We start from the raw sequence: 21,089 nt of genomic DNA on the forward strand, positions 1-21,089 counted from the left end.
CACTTGAAGCGATCGTAACTTTCTACAGCGGAGCATCATGTTGCAGTACTGGGGGAGAGGTCTGACATAACAACCCGCAAAATCAATACCTCAGTCAAGCTTTAGGGTTGTTTCCTCAGTTTTCACGTTGGTCGCAGGTTAACTTCAAATTCTTCCGCAGTCATAACCCGGACTGAGGTGCCTCCATATAGTGTAATTTCTGCGCAATACCATTATGTTGTCGCGCCACTTTATAGCTAAATTTTAATGGTATATATCTAGCCGTAAAGCCAAGAGTACTTAGTAATAGATGGTTTGTAGTAATACGTCGTCGTCGCTGCGAGAAGGTATTTGTGATGTCGCCACAAAGAAGTCCCACCTCCAAAGATTGCTTCCTTTTCTTTTGTCCATGAGAGAGACCGAATACTCTGCTCGCATCCCGGTCGAAACGTGGCTTACTTGTGGTGTATATGCGGGTGGCAAGAGTATAGCAGTATCTAAAGCAATAATTCAGCGCTGTTCACATTTTAAAACTCCATCATTTAAACAGAGGCCACACAAAAACACCCTAAACCAACGTAGCATATGGTCTAAAATGAGTTGGCTCCACTTGAGTAGCTTGAGACGAGTCCGCTACGTGTACAGAGCGGAAGTGGTCCAACAATGTGTCGTATAGTGGGGCGTGTAGGTATCGCCACCCATAATGTTCACATCTCGAAAGCCTATCGTAGGACATGCCACTAGTGCGATGGAGAGCAACAAATCTGGAATTGGGCCCATTTTGAGGCTCTACCCATGCAATGCCAAACGAGAAGAAAACAACGCTGCGAGCCATGTGGTTATTTGTGAACCGAAGCTTAAACCACAAAATATTGGTTCCCATGGTGCCGTAGAAGCAGTGGCAACTGGCTTGGCAACAAGTATTTTTGTCGAAAAATATGCATAGGGCTCTCTGACACGACTTGATTCAAGATTACAAGACAAATAGTTAACTTTCGCGGGCCAGTAGCCGAAAACGGCGACGACAAAAGAAACAGTACTTCCCGGTCACACTGCCAATCTTTGACGTTTGGTGGCTTTTCAGCGTAATGTAAATCAGTTACGTTGCTTTATATAACGGTCAACACAACACACGATTTTCCTCTGATGATATGTCATTCTCTGCTCGGCAACTTGTCATGTAACATAAAATAATCGTATGACGCAAACAGAAGAGAACAAATGAACAAGCAAAAGGAAGATTAGAGGAGAGGGAAAGAATATCATCTCACTACATTGCAGGTCAGCCACCGATAGTCATATTGTCTAGTAATAAGATCGCATTTTGGCTGTAAAATAGTTAAATATTCCTCGTACCAGTTAGAAAGTTGCGACAACTGCAGAAAGAAAATTGTGATGCCAAATTTGTATCGCTGCTTTCGTTTCTCATTTTCTAGCGGTACATTTCAATAAAAGCCTGGAAACTTAAGCAGGTGCGAGCAACGTATTTAATATCATATTAATTGTTTGGAGTACACAACGCATATAATAAAGTGTAATCGATGATAGTGTAAGTAGATACAAGCACACAGCGATTGGGTGTATTAGCAAATATTTACAAATGGGTTGGTGACCACAGACGACTAACTTCATTCCAGCAGCGCCCAGCACGAACCACCCACACACTTCGTCGTCTTCGCGTTCCGCATATTCCACACGCGAGTACAGCACTTTGCCCTCGTCGTCCCTTGACATAAGTCCCGGTGGCGAAAGCACCGTCCCGGTGATAAGTAGAAGACGGATCAGGTGCATGGTTCGGCTTAAGGCGAACTACGTGAACAACGTCGGTGGCAAGGTGGGAGGATGACGTCGGAGAATCGAGAGGGCAACCTCATATATCACGTCGGTCACGTGCCGAAGCACATGAAAAGGGCCAGAAAGACCGACACGCCGAGAAGTATACCAAACGAGAACGAGTGATCCTGGGGCATAGTGCACTGGGCGATGCTGGCGGTCGTAAACTGACTTCTGGCAGGTCTGAGAGGTGGTGAGATGGTCGCGGGCAATTTCGCGGGCAATAGTTGCTTGAGCGATAACGTCACGTTCGTACTGCGTGGTCGACTCTAAAGATGGCGGCAGCATTGTATCCATTGGCAATGCAGGATGTTGACCAAATAGAAGACAGAAAAGCGAATAGCTTGTGGTGTTATGCCGCGACGAACTGTAAGCAAATGTTACATAGGGCAAGACAATGCCCAATCACGGCGGTCGGGTGCGACGTACATAGATAGCATGTCAGTGAGGGACCTGTTCAGCCGCTCGGTAAGCCCGTTCGTTGGAGGATGGTACGCTGTAGTGAACTTATGATGCGGGGAATAGGACCTGAGTATGTCGTCAACTACCCGGTACGAAACGTAGCGGCCGCGGTCTGTCAGAAATTGGCGTGGAGCACCATGATCAATGATGACTATTTGAAGCAGGAAATTCACGATATCGGTGGCACAACGGGTTGGTAATACACGCGTGAAAGCTTATCGGGTGGCGTAGTCGGTCGTAACAGCGATCCAGCGGTTGCCGGAACTGGACATCGCACATCTAGCCCAACATAAATGTAAGTGTTCGAGGGGTACGTCAATAGCCTGCAGAAGACTGCCAGGCAATGTGGGTGGCCGCTTTCTGCGTTGACAGAAGTCGCAACTGGCAACGTAATGGTGAACACTACGATATAGACCGGGCCAAAAGAAGCCGCGTCAGACCCGATCCTGCGTTCGTGAGGCACCGAGGTGACAAGCGGGGGGCAGGTCATGTAGTTCCTTGAGGAGAGAGGAGCGGAGACGCTGGGGAACGACGAACAGGAGTGGAGGTACATCAGGGCGAAGGTTGCGCCGGTATAGGGTTTCATAACGAATAACAGAGTTGAAGTGTAGGGTCTGAGGTCGCACCGCTGAGGCGATCGATTAGTAGACGCAAGGAGGAGTCTTGCCGCTGCTAGTCCGCGATGTTAAGCAGATCAGAGATAGCGAACAAGCAAGGGCCGAGGTCATTGTCTGTGGAGTCTGGTGGTTGCACAGGGTGAAGAGACAGGCAGTCAGAGTGTTAATGTAGACGCCCTGTCTTGTAGACAACGGTGTAAGAATACTCGTGAAGGCGTAATGCCCAAAAACCAAGCCGGCCTCTGAGGTACTTCAGTAAAGAAAACCAACAAAGAGCGTGGTGATCAGTCACAACCGAGAAAGAATGGCCAAACAGGTAGGGTCGAAATTTAGACACGACCCAAACAAGGGGTAGGCACTCGCGCTCTGAAATGGAATAACTGCGCCGGCAGTGGAAAGCAGGCGGCTGGCATATGCGATTACGCTGCCTTGACCTTGGTGACGTTGGGCTAGCACGGCGCTGACACCATATCCGCTGGCATCTCTGCGAACTTTTCTTTCAGCCGACGGGTTGAAATGGGCCAATACAGGCGGTTAGATAAGCAAGTGAATCAGTGAAAAAAAATGAGTTTTGTTGAGCAGGGCCCCAGGTAAAAGGGGTGTCTTTCTTAAAGAAATCGGTGAGAGGACGGGCGATGGCAACAAAATTTTGATGAAACGTCGGAAATAGGAGCACAAGCTGACAACGCTTCACACATCCGTGTAAGATCGAGGCAGAGGGAAGTCCTTGACAGCTTGTTGTTTAGCAGGATCTTGGCGGACACCAGAAGCATCGACAAAATGCCCAAGGATTGTGAGTTGGCGGCGTCCGGATTTGCATTTCGACAAGTTGAGCTGCAACCTGGCTCTACAGAAAACGAAAAGAATTCTCGTCAGCCTTTCGAGGTACACGGAACATTTGGAGGAAAAAACTACAATGTCGTCGAGGTAATACAGGCCTGTAGCCCATGTAATTCTTCGAAGCAATGAGTCCTACCATCAGCGACATGAACAACAGCTGAGGGGGTAGGAGTGAGAACATTTCATAGGCGATGGCGGAGACAGGAATTCACAACGGAGACATTCGCTCCGGTGTCAATCAGAGCTGTAACAGGGATCCTGTCCACATCGACGCTAAGCATGTTTCGTCGGGCCTGAATTATTGGAGGGTTTTCGGGTCGGGTCGTCAGAGTAGCATCACCTCCAGACGCCGCAGCCATCAGTTTTTCGAACGAAATTGGGCATACGGGTCAGGAAGTGGCGGGCGGCGAGATCGGGGCGACGGAAAACGACGGCGGTACGGCGGCGACGAACGGATGGTGGACAGAGTCTGAGCGTCGGAGCTTGAGAATTGCTGTTCAGAGTGCGACACACGGCGGACACACGGCGAGCATCTGGGGAGGTAATGGAGCATACAGATTGGATCCGGATATTGGCGCATTCATACCGGACAACAGCCTGTATAAGGGCTACCATAGGGGCACTACTCAGTAATGATAGTTGGGAAACTGGGAGAGACTGCTTCTAGCTCCTGGCGCACAAGTCGTGTCAGGCTGTCGGATGTTGGCAGAGGGCAAGGTGAAGTTGAGCCCAGGCAGGAGGACGTCGCAATCGTGTTCGGCAGCCGCATGTACTTAGAGGAAATACGGCGGCTTTCGCTTGTTCAAACCAGCGGCATTCTTGTTCAACGCTTGTTCAACGGCGGCATAATGTAACGTAGATACACGCACACAGAGTGGATGTCTTAACAAATATTTCCAATTGGGTTGCTGACCACAGACAAACAACTTCAGGCCAGCGGCGCCTAGCCCGAACCACCCACACACTTCGACGTCTTCGCGTTCCCCACATTCCACACGCAAGCACAGCACTTTGGCCTCGTCGCCCCTTGACAATATTAGTTAATTGCATAATGCTGTCGCTACAAAAACTTTTAACCGGTCCAGACATGGAGGAAGCAAAAAAGGTACTCACATCCTCCATGGGTCCAGAAGTACGCGGTTTGTGAAAGCAGCGCCGGATATGCGCGCGCGCGTCTGCCAGAGAGCATACAGACGTCACAAACTAAGCTTCAACTAGCCACATGCAAATGCCAGTGTAACTACCTGGAACTCCATACAAGTGCCTCAAGAGCTCTTTCGTCCAGGTACATGAAACAATGTGAAACACGGTTGAGGCGCAACCGTAGTGCGCTAGCCAACTTCGAGAGATGGCCTTGTCATTGTCTTAACAGCACGTTGGTCTCTGGCGGAGTGCTCATACACAGATCCCATGCTGAGAGGAAGGCCCCGTTAATGGGAGGAGGATCAGGTTTTTGAAGAGATAGACATGAAAAAGCAAGAAGAGGCGGCGGGCGCTTACCGGGCATAAGCTAGAGTACATTAGACTGCTTGACCTAAACGTCTATGATGAAGTAGGCAAGCTTCAGCAGAATAAAATCAGCAGAGAGCTAGCAAGCGTTAACAAAAAATGGCGTGTCAAAGAAGAGAGGCTAAAGCAGACACCAACAGCAGTTTAGCTGCCAATGAAATTAATGCTAAGGGTCACTTCGTAACAGAAAAAAGCATCCGTAAATGGACTCACCGGTTGAAAAAGTGCAGCGGTGGAAGGTGATGACAAGTCAGGGAACCCAGGCAGTCGACCGATGCCAAAATGAGGCTACCGCCACCTAACAGATACATCTGTCTTGTATGCCTAGCATGCATTTTATGCATGCATATGTAGCAGATGATGAGATTGACTAAACCTACATTGTAAATTTTCAGCTTAAACTGACAAAACGCCACTGAAATTGAATTTGAATCCAAGAAAACCTCTATTTTTGTATTGTGTTCGTGAGCTTAGGTTACAGAGAGCAGTCCAGCTTATCATTAAGACTCACCTTGGTCTATTTCGCATTGCATCGATTACTAAGTAGATCAATGGGCCACGCGTTATGTACGCTGAGCTTTCATGCTCAAATGCGCGTCTTCTGATCGGAAACTCGCATCCATGGCGCTATCAGGGTTTTCCATCACTCAAAAAACAGCGCTTTATTTAGAAAGAATATTCTAAGTGTTCCTCTTTGCATACACTTCTCATCTGTAAACATCGTGTAGTTGAGAATTTCTCGACAGCGCATGTTAGCATAGAGCTGGCCACACAAATCAATATTTTCTGAAATATTGCTATAGCATACTGAAGCATGTGAACTCTATTACGGAGCTTCCTTAGGAACCCAATCTGAAAATCAGAGATTTTGAGATTTCATAAATACCTGAATGTCGTCTATAGGGTATTTCAACTTAAAAGTTCATACTATTCCTTTAGTGAATGGACACCTTGTGTGGAGTAAAGTGGAATGATTATTGAATTAACTAAAAGAATGTAATGTCCATATGATTTAATGTTCAGGAATCCGAATTTTATAAATTTAGCAACAACGCACTCACTGCGTCTTATTTCTTTCGTATACTTTCAGATGTTCAACGGCTACTACAGGCCTAAGCGGGGACAGCATGTTCTGATGATCGTCCCTGTGCTGCTCCTTCCAAAATCACGCGGATTCATAAAGCTCAGGAGCACTGATCCTTTTGAATATCCCAGTATCGACCCGAAATTTCTTACAAATGATACAGACCTTGATGTTTTAGTTAAAGGTGAGTACTTTGGGCTTTACTCGGTACTTAAACTAAGATAACAGCAGAACATGAAAGCAAAACACGGTGAGCTATCTCAGACCACGAATTTGTTATCAGATAAGAAGCACACTTCGCTCTTCGATGACTGCACATGCATTTAGTTGAAAGTATGCGGTCGTGGTGCCACGCAGGTGAAGGAATGAAGGTGGACTAAATAAAACAAGGACAAAGTGCGATAGATAAGAACAGTAAATTTAAAACTATATATTTACAGAAGAACTAAATATAACCCACCAAGAATGTTGACAAAGTGTATAAAGGCAGCAGAAAAAGGCTCATGAAAGAATGTTTGAAACAGCTATCGGTTCATTACTTAGTTACAAGCATGTCTTTAGGATTCCAAACTGATTGCTTTAATGACGAGCTATGATTCACTCCGTTTTCATTCTAATATACCTTCAGGTGGCAAATAATATATTGCCACCAGGTGGATAGAGGTAGCACCTAAGAGACGAAGTTAGAGACTTTTCACGTAAATCCCTGTCTTCTTGACAATTTTGGTGGAGGTGCTGGACAACTAGCCTCTCATTGTCGTACACGCCTCCGCGAACGAACGACAACGAGCGCCTGTGGACACGCTAGTACATCGTGTCAACCGGAGAAACCAGCGCCTTCCTCCCGACCACGAGCCCTTACAGTCCACTTCGACAACGGAGCTACGGCCAGCCACGCAAAGCACCACTTCAGTGATGCAACGTGCTCCTGAATACACCCTTCAGAACCCCCGAGGGCCGAAGTCGTTACATGGCACTCTGCACGAAGACGTGGAACTGGCTTACTAAGTCTGAGAGAGTCCAATCCTATCATCAGTAGGACGCCAATTTAAAACTATGGAAAGCCATTTTCTGTCCGGAAGATTATGCTTTAACGTGGTATGAGAACCGAAAAGGCATATTAGCATCCTGAATTTGGCCTCAATTCGGTCATCTTATCCTAGAGACGTATGTCAGCCTGGATAAACGCGAACGAGCTGAACACAGATTCTAAACGAGTCTGCCACGATGTATGTTCAGGACCTTATGAAACACTTTTGACGAACGAATCCAAGCTTGCCAGAAGACAGAAAGCAGCACGACCTGATGAGCGGGGCTAAAGAAAAGCTTTTTCCTGGTCTAGTGCTCAAACCTATAACTACTGTTACCTCGTTTTTAACCGAGGCGATCACAATAGAAAAGATGCTCCAACAGCGTTTCGCTGTCTACGACAGACCCATGCTCTCTACGGCTACTGCCGAACGTCTTACAGCCGTTGTAGGTAACACTGACACCCTCCGCAATTTTATTCATGAACTACAGAAGGTTTGTGGCACATACCAACTCAATGCCGATTCCCTCGAAAATGTCATCCGCGAAGAGATTCAGCGCGGCCACCACTCCAAGTTGCTGAAATTCAACGCGCCTCTATTCCAGGCTACCCCCGTCATACTTGCGCGGACGTCCTCCGACCGCGCAAGTATGACGCGGTCGGAGGACCGCGTCATACTTGCGTATGACGGATTTCAAGCCATTTCAAGCTCCATTATCTCCCTTACCTCAGCTGGTGCCACCAACTCATAACAAGCCAACCCAGAAGCCAATGCAATACATTCCCGTACAGCAACAAACGCGGTATGTGCGGCCATGGCGGTCACAGGTACGAAGAACGGACGTCTGTCGGAACTCTGACAATGGGTGCATTTGCTATTTTTGTGGAGAACCTGTTCACAGTTTGCGGTGGTGCCCGTATCGGGAACTCGGACTGGAGGGTATTTCCCCCCCCCCCCGCACCTAGACCCACTTTCGGTCAACGACCTCGTGACATTGAAGACAACTCGCACAAGTGCGCCTCCCGGTGACACGTCGACAATCCAGGTTTCCATATATCCACGCCGACAATCACCTCCAACAAACGTTAAGTTCCCTGCGAGCACCGCTTGGTCGCTCGGCAAGCCTTCGCAGGGGAAACTGAGTTGAACCAACCTTCAGGGGTGGGGTCGCTAATAGTGAGTACAAACAAGTCCCCCACAGAGAGCAGAAATGAATTTTGGAGCAGCAACCATAGCATTTGGTTCACAAGACCAGCTGTCGCTGGACATCCCTGTGTGTATCGATGGACATTACGTAAGCAGTTTAGTGGCTACGGAGCAGACTTTCCAATTTTAAGTGGGAAACTTGTAGCGCGCCTTAGGATGGTTATAACACTATGGTGTTGTACGCAGACACGGGGGCATATTATCCCTATTGGACAGGCACGGTTATAATCTAGATTCCTACGTCAATATTTGATGTCAGCTACGTCGTTCTCCGGGCATGTTCTAGTTATTTGATTCGCAGTGTGGATTTCCTGCGGGAATATGACGCCATTATCGATTCCGACAGCAAATGGTCTCGTACTCAACAAAGAAAGCGGCTGGCAGCCTCTCTGCCGACCAACGTACCTATGCCCTACGAATTTCAGCGAGTGTGTTTAGTACCTCTCCTCTACAGCGTTTTTGTGAGTGTTGTTTGTGACGGGGTACGTGACGGGCCGATAATTTTAGTAAGCAGCCATTGGCTTTTATTTTCTCGCGGCATCTGTGTACCTCAAAGCTTATTTATTCTGTGCAATAGTCACTATGAAATTCTCGTGACGAACTTCGCGCGTAAATCTCACCAACTCTACCGCTCTACTGGGATCGTTTTGGTCAAACTGTTAAATGAAGATTCGAATTCTTCGCATCCAATATTATTGATGCTTCGGGTGTTCTCGACCATATCAACGTTAGCAGTTACCTTTCGGCCTGTCGACAATGCCACCTGCATGCCTTACTGCTGAAGTACGTCCCATGCTTTACCTCATCATCGAAAGTCCGGAAAACTTCTATCACCAAACATCGCATCTTAACGTCTGGCGATGCAGGACCTATTCTACAACTGCCGTACCGCATTTAGACCGACGAACATGATGCAATCCGGATGACCCAATTCCAGGAAATGCTTAACGACGTTATTTAGCAGCCTACAAATGCATGGTCGCCGCCAGTAGTGCTGGTTAAGAGAAAGGATGGAGCCCTGCATGTTTGCATTGACTACAGCAAACTGAATGACATTGCAAAAAAGAACGTATATCCATTGCCCTGTATCGACGATTCACTGGACCGACTTCGCAACTTCAAGTTCTTTTCCTTCATCGATTTAAAAAATGGTTATTGGCAGATATAGGTTTTTGAGCGCGATCGGAAAAAGACAAACTTTTCATGCTCGATGGCTTATATGAATTTCAAGCATCGTCTCTCGGTCTGGGTTTACCGCCTGCAACTTTCCAGCGAATGATGGATACCGTACTTGCTGGCCTGAGATGACAAACAAGTAAGGTTTATATGGACGACGTCATCATGTTTTCAGAAACCTTTGACCAACATCTTCAAGGGCTGCTAACAGTATTGGATCCTCTCCGCTCGGCTGTTTTGGCACTCAAGCCGGAAAATGCAACTTTGGATATCAGAAGCTAAACTTTCTCAGTCATGTGGTTAGTGCTGATGTTGACCGGCCCAATCCCTTTTTGTAAACTCTCAAAATGGCAAGAAAACGAAATAAATGTGAGAGAAAGCCCGCACCGAACCAGAGGTTATCGAGGACAAAAACCAATTGAAAATTAAAGAAAATGGGAAACTCCCAATAAAAATTTTTAAAAGCCAATCAGAAGAAAAAAAACGTGGCACAAATGTAGGTCGGCAAAAGTAGTTTTTAGGGCAGAAATGCCCCGCGACAAAATGGCTCATTATGGAAACGAAAAAAAAAAACACACAAGGCTGGATCCAGCGTCCCAAGAACCTTGCGATGTGCTCGCGAGTGGCCACGATGGAGGAAAGGGCAGAGGACTGTGGGAAAGAAGAGAAACAAGAAAAGAAGGCGAGGGAAATGAAAAAGAGAGGGAAGGGAGAGAGGGCAGGTCAGTGGGGGGGGGGGGTAAAGAATGCAGGTCGTAAGAACAAAGCAAGACATGGTAGAGAGAAAGGAAAACAAGGAGGAGAAACAGGTAGGAACAAGGAAACTGTTGCGCAACTAGTGAAAAAGAAAATAAAACAACAAAAGGAGCTCGGCTAACAGTCATTACGGAACAAATCTATGTACTAATACAGATCAAAATAAACGAGGGCACTCATGGCAATCAAACAGGAAAGCCACAAGCCTACATGGCAGGGGCAGGGTCGCAGCCCACCAAAATCAGCCATATGGCGCCCCCAACCACACAAGACATGTTAGAGACTGCATTGACCGGTAGGGCTACGAACCATCCAGGCGGGAATGAATGCGATTGACAGGTGGAAGCAAAGAGACACGAACGGCAATGCGTATAGGCAGCGCACGAGAACGAGCGGAGGATAACAAGGAAGGGAAGTCTTGAGGGGAAACAGAGTTCAGATACTCAGGCAGAATCTTTGCTATATCCACAGTGAGTGGACAAGCGTGTGGGTGATAAATCACATTACCCTTAGCTTCGTCGCAAAACATGAAGGCGAAAGGAGAAGTGCAAAGCGATGGAAGTACGAAGGAAAACGGTCGTAGCCCGTTAGGAGAAAAACAAGAGAACGGGATGGAGGGAAAGAGAGAGGTGGACGAAGAATGGAGGGGACAAAATTAGACAAGAGCGTGTCTGAGTGATCTGCGGTCTAGATGGATGCCCAGAGCTTTAGAACAATAGTGCGCATACGAGTGCGCACAGACAAAGGCTACAGCCACGACGGGCGTAAGAGTCCACGCGTCGACGTCAGAGAGGCTGCCCTGTCAGCTAGCTCGTTTCCCCAGACACCAAAGTCGGCAGGGACATGATATAAAAAGACAGGACGGTGAAGAGAAATGGTGGCAAGGGTGAATTTTATGTCGCGGATGCGGAAATCTCGGGTGGAAAGAGAATGGATAGCCTTACAGAGAGAAGGGCAATCAGAGTAAATGTGCAAGGGTAGAGAAGAAGGAGCATGCCGGGCATAACAACAAGCCTCGTGAAACGCAACAGCCTCTGCGCAGAAGGCACTGAAGGCTGTCTCAAGGAGAAACCGAGCTACTTTACGTAGCGCGCCACAAGATCTACATGCAACAAAGGCAGCGCCCGCAGAGCGAGATGTATAGGAACCATCCATAAAAATATGAAGGCCGGGAAGGTAGGACCGAAAAGGAAAATTAGAACGGAGAAGACCGGTGAATGAGAAAGAAAAGGCCAGAGAGGGATGGACACAGCAGGAATCAAAGAGTGGAAGAATATCGGATGGGAGATAAGTGTGACCTCCAAAAGTTACTGGATCCACACCGCTTAAGAGGCTGTACTCTGCAAATAAGCGGTAAGGGCAGAGGAGGTACCCGGAGGAACACCTGGAGAGCAGCCGTGCGAGTTGTACGGAATGCTCCTGTGAGAGCAAGAAGAGGGACACGTTACATAGTAATTGTCTTATCCCGAAGGCGAGAATGAATGGGGCGAGACCACCAAGCTGGAGCAGCGCAGGTAATGGCGGTCTGTACTACCTGAAAATAAAGCTTACGAAGAGGGGGGTATCGAACGATTAAATGAAAGAAATGTGCTGAGGCGCGAAGTGAGTACCTCTGCCCTGTTGCGTAGGAAGTTAGCATGAGGTAAACATGTGACCATGGCGGTCAAAAACAACACCTAAAATTCTTAGTTCTTGTATGGAGCTGAACGGCCGGCCCGTAAAGCGCACGTTGGGGTTCAGTTTTTCATGCCGCCCACGTTATAAGAAAATAGCATACAGAATGTTTTCGCCCACAAGATAGTGACACGTGAGTGGGAAGCCCAGCTGGCTATCCTATCAGGACGTCTGCGCATAACTGTTCGAGTTCATGGCGCGTTCTGACCGTTATCAATACTATGGTCTCATCAGCATACGCTTGTAAGAAGACGCCAGGAGGCATAGATAGTCGATAAGGGCTACGATAATAAAATTCCACAACAATGGGGAAACTGGGGAACCCTGAGGGTAGCCAAGAGTAGTATTGGCAAACACTTCTTTGCCCATGCGGTAAACTACCGTGCGGTGAGGAAGGAAGGAACGTATGATAGAGAAGGACGAGGGGATGCCAAACGCTATTGAATGCACCCTGAAAATTCAGGGATGAGAACCACGGACGCGCGGGATGAGCGGAAAGATTCCAAAGCCGTCCGCAACGAGGCGAAGGCTTGAACAGTACGTCGTGATGGTGTAACCCCAAATTGGTTAGGGTGAAGAATGCCCCTGGCGTGCAAGAAATAATAAATGCGGCAATGCAGTAAGCGTTCTAATAATTTACCCAATATTGAATTCATTACTATTGGCCGGTAGGAAGTAGGGAGAGAAGATGCACGGCCCGGCTTAGCAAGGACGACAATCCACCCCGTGCGCCGCGCCGAGGGAAAGTGGCCAAGACGGAGGGCACTGTTGAATAGGAAGAGGAAGAAGGACGGGCGGGCATGCCAGAGGCCGGCAACCAATGGCGTAGTCAGCGCATCCAGGCCGGGAGCCGTGCACGTACCGAGTACGTCCAAGCGCAAGTGAAGCTCGTTATGCGACAAAGGTACGTCAGGAGGCACTAAAGGGTTGCAATGAAACTCGACAGATGCACGAATAGACGTGTGTAGCTCTGAATCAAATTTAGTATCATCACATGCCGGAGCAAAAGTGCCGCCGACTCGAGGACGGGGGTCGTGAGTACGCCTCCACCAATGTCCAGCGGCGTTAGAAGTACTGGTGCGCGCAGTTTGGTGAATGCCTGTTTAAAAGGTACGCCGAAACGATTTTTTCGGGTCGCGTCGCGGCATGCCTGTTGTACAACCGTGTCCTTCGCCTGCTTGATTATTCGTCGGTAACATGCACGTGCCACCTGAAACGCGATGCGGTATACAGGGCACATCGACAGGTCTGAGCAACGCTGGAAGTGCCGGGGCAAACCTCGAACGTGGCGCCACTCGATGATGAGCTCAGGCGACCACCATGGCTTTGGTGGCTTAGAGCGCTGAGAACCCGCTATCGTGCGTTTGTGGCGCTCAATCAGCGAGGCAACGCGGTCATGGAACCCCGTGACCACTGTCTCCAGTGTGTCAGAGGAACGCAAGTCGGCTCCAGCGACTCGAGGAAACCTTGTGTCTCTTGCGAGAGAGTCGATGATACGAGCTCTAGGCGCGACCGTTAAATGGTGTTCCTGTGGAGGGGCAGGACCAATTGTCACTTCAATATAAGAATGTTCGGACATCGATTCGGCGTCCGAGACGATCCAAGTGTATCCGGAGCTGAGATGGGACGGGGAGGCGAGCGTGACATCAACCCACGGCTTGGCCTAATGATTATCATACGTCGGAGCACAAGTTGGATTATTCAAAACTGTCAGTTGATGGGCCCCAGCAATGTGGACTAATTTGGATCCGCGTGAGTCGGAGGGCGCAGGACCCCATAATTCATGTTTGGCGTTAAAGTCATCAGCCAAAATGACGGGGCGGCCGGCCGCCAAGGCAATCACTTCGTCGAGCTCTTCTAAAGAAGAGTTAAATATGGCGCGCGGGGGAGAGTAAACAGAGACGAGAAGAAATCAAGCCGATGAATAGGTGCACATCAGCACCACAACGAATGTGGAGGCACAAACAGGAAAGACCTCGAAAGGAGGATCCAGTGTAAAAACTAGCGAACGCGGATGAGATGGCGAGAGAAGATGGCAACATCACCGGTTGGATGGATGGAATGGATGGAATATAGGAGCTTCCCCTTTGGAATGGGGTGGTAGCAGTAGCTATCATGCTAATTTTTCTCCCTATATCCTAATTATTGTTTTGGTTAACTATACCATCATTCTATTTATTGAATTTTTGTTTCTACATTATTAACATTGCCACTTTTCTGCGTTTAAGCCACCAATTTCCAGTCGTTTTTTGCTAGCTTCCACCGCCGGTTTATTCACCCGGCCACTGGTATCTCTAAACCCCAGAGCTTCAGGAAGAGTGACTGCGCCTGCATCGACTTCCGACTTTCGGGCAGACCTGAAACCACGCCACCTACCATGTAAGGATCCGCTATCTCCGCAAGGGAAAAGGAAGATGAAATAAAATGACTAGGGAGTGCAGCTGTCGCACGCGTAGTGTGGTCAAGGTTTATCTGGAGGAAAATAAAACTACCCATGGTGATACATAGAGGAATATAAACGAGCATAAAAGAAGCAGAACAGGCCTACACACAGCCGACGGCTGATGAAAAGGGGAGAGGGGAAAAAACGAAGAGAGAGAACAAGATTTGGCGGTGATGTGACACACTGGAGGCAAGAAGCGCGAAATGGGCCGAAAGCGAAGTGACTGGTAACGCCCAAAAAAAGATGGAAGAAAGGTAAGGTTAAAAGTAGCTCTGTAGGCATGAAAAAATAGGCCGCAATGCCAGTAAGTAGAACCTGGGGAGTGATAAGGAAAGAAGACTACGAAGAGAAGTAAATATAGGCTGGTGTCAAAAGAAACCCGTAACCACTAAAAGTGTGAACACAACAATTACAAGGGGCTGCGACAGGCCTTAGACACAATGGTCATGTATTCAATAATATATAGGGCGGAATAATAAGAAAAAAAAGTTGGGTAATCCCGCTATGAAGTAATAAAAGATATAGATTGTAGACAAAGCGGATGAATGGCGTCGCGGGTAGCAAATATAAGACGGAGGGATTAGGTGGATGCGGCGGGGGCACAGGCACGGCGGCAGAGTACCGACTACTGACTACAGCTGTAGCGGGTAGCAATAGAGCAATATAGAGGAAAATGTAAAGAAAAAAGGACCAACCACAATCTCGGAAGAGGGACGCAGGACGACAGCGGCTCTAAATATTATAAGCGGTCCTGGCGCGAACGCGGCTAACGCGCTCCTGCAAAATAGAACAAGAGGCATGCCCGGCTTGATGGTTAGAGAGGCGGCCAGCGGCTTCACCAATCCTGACAAAACAGCCACTATAGAGAACGTTTCCATTCCTATCAAGAAGAAAGCAATCAGGTGTTTCTTGGGTCTGTGTGCGAACTATCGCTGTTTCATTGTTGGTATTGCCTAGATTGCGGAACCCCTGACGAGCCGGACTCTGGCTGCATAACGACCCCTCCCCCCCCCCCCCCCCGTTCTTGTACACTTTGATAAGAACACCGTCACCAAAGTTCACACCGATGCCAGCAATGCCCGTCTAGGCGCCGTTCTTTTTCAGCACCAGAAAGCCGAGGAAAAACTGATCAGTTATTGCAGCTGCACCCTTTCTATTCAACTATTTAACTTCCAAAAATGAATGTCCCGCCGTCGTTGGGCAGCCATGAAATTTCGACCTTACCTGCATGGCCGCGAAATTAAAGTTGCGACAGAGCATCATGGCTTGTGTTGACTGGCTTGTCTCCGAGACCCATCACAACGTCTTGCACAGTGGAGTCTCCATATGCAGGAGTTTGATTACTCGATCATTTATAAATCTGGACGCCAATATTAAAATGCTGACACAACTTCTGGAGCAGCTGTGGAGTTGGTTCATGACAGTACAGACGAAGACGATCATTTTCGTGGCATTATCAGTTCCTCTGATTTAAAGGCTAGACAACAGTCTTATGTAGACCTCAAAACTGTGATCGATCATCTAGAGTGTCCCGATTCTAGAGTATCCCGACTGATCACTGAGAACTTGTTACCCTGCTGTACGCGCGATGGAATCCTCTACAAGAAAAGCACGGCAAGAGTGGCCGAGCCTAACTTCTGGCTATCCCTGCAGATCTCCGCGACGAAATCCTTCACGCTTGTCATGACCAGCCCACTGCTCGACACTTGGGCTTTGCAAGCACTCTTACTAGAGTGCGCCAGGCGTACTACTGACCCAAACCTGCTGCCACCGTGCATCGATGCGTTAGACGGCGCTGAGAATGCCAGCGCGCAAGACACTGCTATTGATGCCAGCTGGTTTCCTGCAGCATATTCTCTCAAAGCTAGTACGATTCAACCAAATAGGTACGGCTTTTCTCGGCCCTTTTCCTTTATCGTCAGCTGGCAATAAGTGGACTGGCTTGGCTACCGACTACATAACACGTTACGAGAAAATTATGACAGGTGCCGCGTGCAAAATCCTTCAAAAGTGGCACAGTTGTTGATGTAGCAGACTGTCCTCCGGCATGGCACCCCTTCATGCGTCATCACTCATCATCACAAGGCATTTGCAGCGTGACGTTGCAACGAAACCAGATATATCACCGAAAAACTACTGCCTACGTCCCCAGTCTAATGACCTTACCGAGCGAATAAACAAAACAATAGTGAATATGCTCGCCATATACGTAGATGTGTGGCATAAAATGTGGGACAATACTATGCCTTATGTAACATTCGCATGCAACACGGCCGTCCAAGAAACAACGCGGTTCACTGTGTTTCGCATAGTAAACAGGCACAATGCGCAGGCCATGCTCGACACCATAACACCGTGTGCCACTGATGATCGGCTGTTTACCGCTGACGCAAAAGAATTGGCCAACTACGCTGAGGAACCTCGCCAACTCGACCATACTTGCATTAAGAAACAGCAAGCAACAGCTGTACTCCGATATAAAGACCGACATTGCTACGTCGTGTTCCAGCGCGGTGACAAAATGTCGATGAGGACACCTGTCGGCCGCCGAGGCCTGCCAGAAAAACCTCTCAACCACTACTTTGTATACCACAGAGTATTGCGTCGCATATCAGATGTTTCGTACCAGGTTGTCTCCGACGGAAATGTACCAAGTTCTAATCGTCAGCGGTCGCCTACCGTAGTGCATGTACTTCTCATGACTCCGTATTTCACGCGCTGAAAGCAGCACTTCCCCTCCGGAACATATCTATCTGTGAGCAAACATTTTTCAAGAGGGGGAATAATGTCCCATGGTGATTTCAGTGAGTGCCTGAGAGATGAAGGAGTTAGCTTCTCTCGTGAGCCTTTTCTTCAAGCTGGGAATTACTGTAGATCAGCTCTTTACTCTGTGTCGCTGCCCTCTTACATTTTCACGTAAATCCCTGTCATCGTTACAATACGTTTGGGAATAGTCTGGAAGCTTTTCAGTGTGTACTCTTGTGGCTGCCATATTCCGCTTTCCTTGGTGCGCATACTTTAGCAGTTTTAGCAGTGAGATGATCGCCTAACATTCTCGAAGTGCATGCTGAGAGTACAGCCTAACAAAAAGCAGGGCTGCCTGTACGAAAAAAACTGGTATTTATTGGTGCATTACCTGAGGCTTCTTGGTTGCTGGCACATACCTGCAATGTCCTGCAGAGGCAGCTAAGGAAACATTAACCATTTCCTGTTAACAACGTTTCCTTAATATGCAGTAAGAAGTAAATATTTAGAATTACAAAGATCAGTCGCATTTTTGTTTTACCTTTTTTAGCCATCATACGTCAATTTGCATGTTGAAGGAATTTAAAGGAGGATTTTAGTCACGTTCTGGATAATGATCTAGCAAATTCGCTTAGTCTGCTCCCTGAATTTGTGAGTCACCTCATGTTTAGGATTTCTGTTTAGAGCCGCGCATAAGGAGGTAGCTATGATTTGTAGTGTTATAAACTACGAATGGAAGTGTTATAAACTATTTCCGTATTTAGAAATAGTGTTCATGTTTAGTGGCTCCCTAATGCGCAGAGATGTGATGCGTTGATTATGTTTCCTTAGCTCAAACAAGGAATTATACAGGTACCGATTGGTAGCTAAAATGAATGGACACGGAGGCTGAAATGAACAGCTTTAAAGCTCCAGTTCAGCGGACATCCCCGCAAATTGCTTCAGCGTTCTGCGTTGCATTGCAAAACTGGATTGGTCGTCAGGGCCATGTCGTTAAAGCGCAATTATCTTGCAGGGGGTATGAAACACCCGATAGCGCGCACGTGCAACGTGACATCGCGATTTGATGAAAAGAATCATGACGTGAGAAGTATTACAAATTATAAATTGCAGAGATTGTAAATTATATATCTTAATAGAAAATTTATTGCGTTTAAACGTTACTGCCAAATATTTTAGATTTCAGGCGGAATTCGAACACCAGTTGTCATGAGCCAGAGACTTTACCGAAAAGGTCATGCAATGCCCGCTTCTATCACTTATGATCAAGTTGGTGTTGCTATGCACGATCGCGTGGCATTTCAAGTAATTTTTCTTTTATCTATATGCAAATGCGTATGTAGGAAATTAGAAAAATTAGAGAGGAAGTAGTAGCACTATCCAGTGCCCAGACTGTTATGTCTAATACGAAAAAACGCACCCTAATTGTTCTCAAAATATTGATTACTATATCATTAACCGGGAAAAGGTTTCCTTTTATAACTGTACAAATTTCTATACCAACTGATGAGAACAATAATTTATATTCTTAGATCATTATACTTGAAACGACTTAATATAAGCAAATAGGTATGGCCAGTGCAAAAATATCTTGAAACACACCAGCGCAAATTATTTTTCTTTGTATATATAACCTAATATCCTTGCGCCATTCGCCTTTCTCCATCATCAACATTCTATACATCTAGTTTTATGACATGCTCGCAGTTTGTTTCCAGGCTCCCAATTCACCCTTGCAGGAGGCACCATCTTCATGACGGCTGAGCGAGCATTGAAGTTTTTGCTTTCTGAAATTGAAAATATCTGTTCGCGGGCGTAGCAGTGCCTTATGGCTTATGAATAAGCATATGCCGGAGCGATACTGTTATAACCGGCGCGAAAGCAGCCAGATGCAAACTGATAATGTAATTGGCTGCTCTTAATCAACAGTAGGGAGTATTCCCGGCGGAGCGTCCAGCCTCCTTACCTAGCCCATAGGAGCAATCGAAACGTGAGATCAGCGGAAGAGTCTCCTTTTTTGTTGTCTGACAGCTCTCCAATTCTCAATTCTCTTTTTGCCTTTTTTTCACGTTCACCAACACGCAACAGTTAAAAATCGTCACGGACATTCGATCATCAGTGAGCGTTTGTATAGACTTATCCAAACATTTGACTGATATATAGTTTTTACAGCTCAAACAGACTTATGCTACGAGGAACATCGTAGTGTTCAGCCCAGAAAGTTGAGACCACGCCGTTTTTCTTAACGTACACTCACATCACACGGTACATGGGCGCCTTGCCCTTCGCCTGGATCGAAAAGCGGTCGCCGCGGCCGGCTTGGAACCCGCATTCTTGACATCAGCAGTTGAGCTGCTTAGCCACTTAGCCTTCGCGGTTGGACTTGTTGCAGAGTCAAAGTATGCAGCGTGTATCAAGATGATTTCTAGACTGAAGAATTTGGCGCACAATGCCTGGCTGAGCATTTTATCAAACCAGTTTTGCGCAGCAAATATGCTTACCTTATCAACAACGTCATCACGCAACCGCGTCCTCTGTTCTCCGTCTTCACGGTATATACTTATCTTAAGCAGAACAATGTTCGGGTAAATGGAGATAAGGTGTGCGATGATTAGCTTTGTTTACTAGACGACAATTTCCTCTTAGTGCGTGCGGTTTCCACGATTAGGCAAGATTATGGTATTTGAGTATTTCATTCGTAAATCACCTAAATATACGTGGATCGCCTTTAAACGAATGAAAACTAACGCAGCAACTTCAAGAAAGTGGTGATAGAGCAACAGTAAGCTTGCTCGTTGGACTATTGTAGCGCGCTCCTTTTCAGAACATATTTAACATTTTGGGCATGCTAAGTAATTTGAGCTTAAAAGACTCTGCTTGCACACTCCTTGCAACGTTGCTGTCGTCTACCAACTTGGAGAACACAGCCTTCATCGTACGTCAAATTCGAGCACATGTACAAGGTATCGAGCGCAATGCATTTTTCTTCAACATCAAATGTTCCGCAACTATGGCGCGAAGCCTTACCTTTTATTCTCCATTCTGCATGCTGCGCGCTAAATTTCTAATTTAAAAAAAATATTTAGAATCCTGCCTAGCATTTTCACTGATAGAAATACCTTCAGTAAAATGAAAACCGGCCCTTAATTGCGCAAAGCATACCCAGCGGTTTCTCCTGTTACCCCTTATGCTGTGCTATTGAATAACAGCTAAGAAAACGTGCACTGCCCTGGCTTTTCAGGTTCGCAGAAGGCCATACGAGTGTTCCGCAGCAACGCAATGAAGCGGGCAGGCGTAACTCTCTGGGACATTCCCCTTCCGGGATGCGAGTCGGCTGGTCCCCTTTGGAGTGAGGAGTACCTGCGCTGTTTCGTGCGGCACACCGCGCAGAGTGGATGGCACCCGTGCTGCACAGCTCCTATGGGGACGCACAAAGAAGCAGTATTGGATGCAAGACTCAGGTAATGATTTCAAAACGACCTGCGCGACGCTATTTGAACCAAAATCTACGATTGAGTAGATGAAACTATGCTGTTTGTAAATGTCTGGAATCAAAATTACCCTTCGAGAGATATAAGTACATTACTGCTTTCACACAACATAAATACGTTGCGATCATTTTTTTTATGGTTAGCACATTTCTAGTAAACATTGCGCGGATGATATCACGGATACCGCCTTCACATAATGAGTTTTGAGCTCCGCGGACACAAAAGCGATTTCGATACGGTTTG

At 47.2% G+C, this 21,089-nt stretch overlaps 1 protein-coding gene across 3 annotated transcripts in view; it reads left to right on the top strand.

Moving 5' to 3' along the window:
* The window catches only part of LOC146200637 (glucose dehydrogenase [FAD, quinone]-like), a 126,380-nt gene that overhangs the window by 94,660 nt on the left and 10,631 nt on the right, over positions 1 to 21,089 (top strand). For all 3 annotated transcript variants that reach the window (XM_084595580.1, XM_084595581.1, XM_084595582.1), the window contains 2 exons: positions 6,331 to 6,508; positions 20,597 to 20,816. In XM_084595580.1, the coding sequence (XP_084451706.1) occupies positions 6,331 to 6,508; positions 20,597 to 20,816 (398 nt within the window). The remainder of the gene's footprint in view (positions 1 to 6,330; positions 6,509 to 20,596; positions 20,817 to 21,089) is intronic.

The sequence above is a fragment of the Amblyomma maculatum genome, chromosome 2 (assembly GCF_055883805.1).
Source record: "Amblyomma maculatum isolate TAMU_Amacu chromosome 2, ASM5588380v1, whole genome shotgun sequence".
NCBI classification, from domain to species: domain Eukaryota; kingdom Metazoa; phylum Arthropoda; class Arachnida; order Ixodida; family Ixodidae; genus Amblyomma; species Amblyomma maculatum.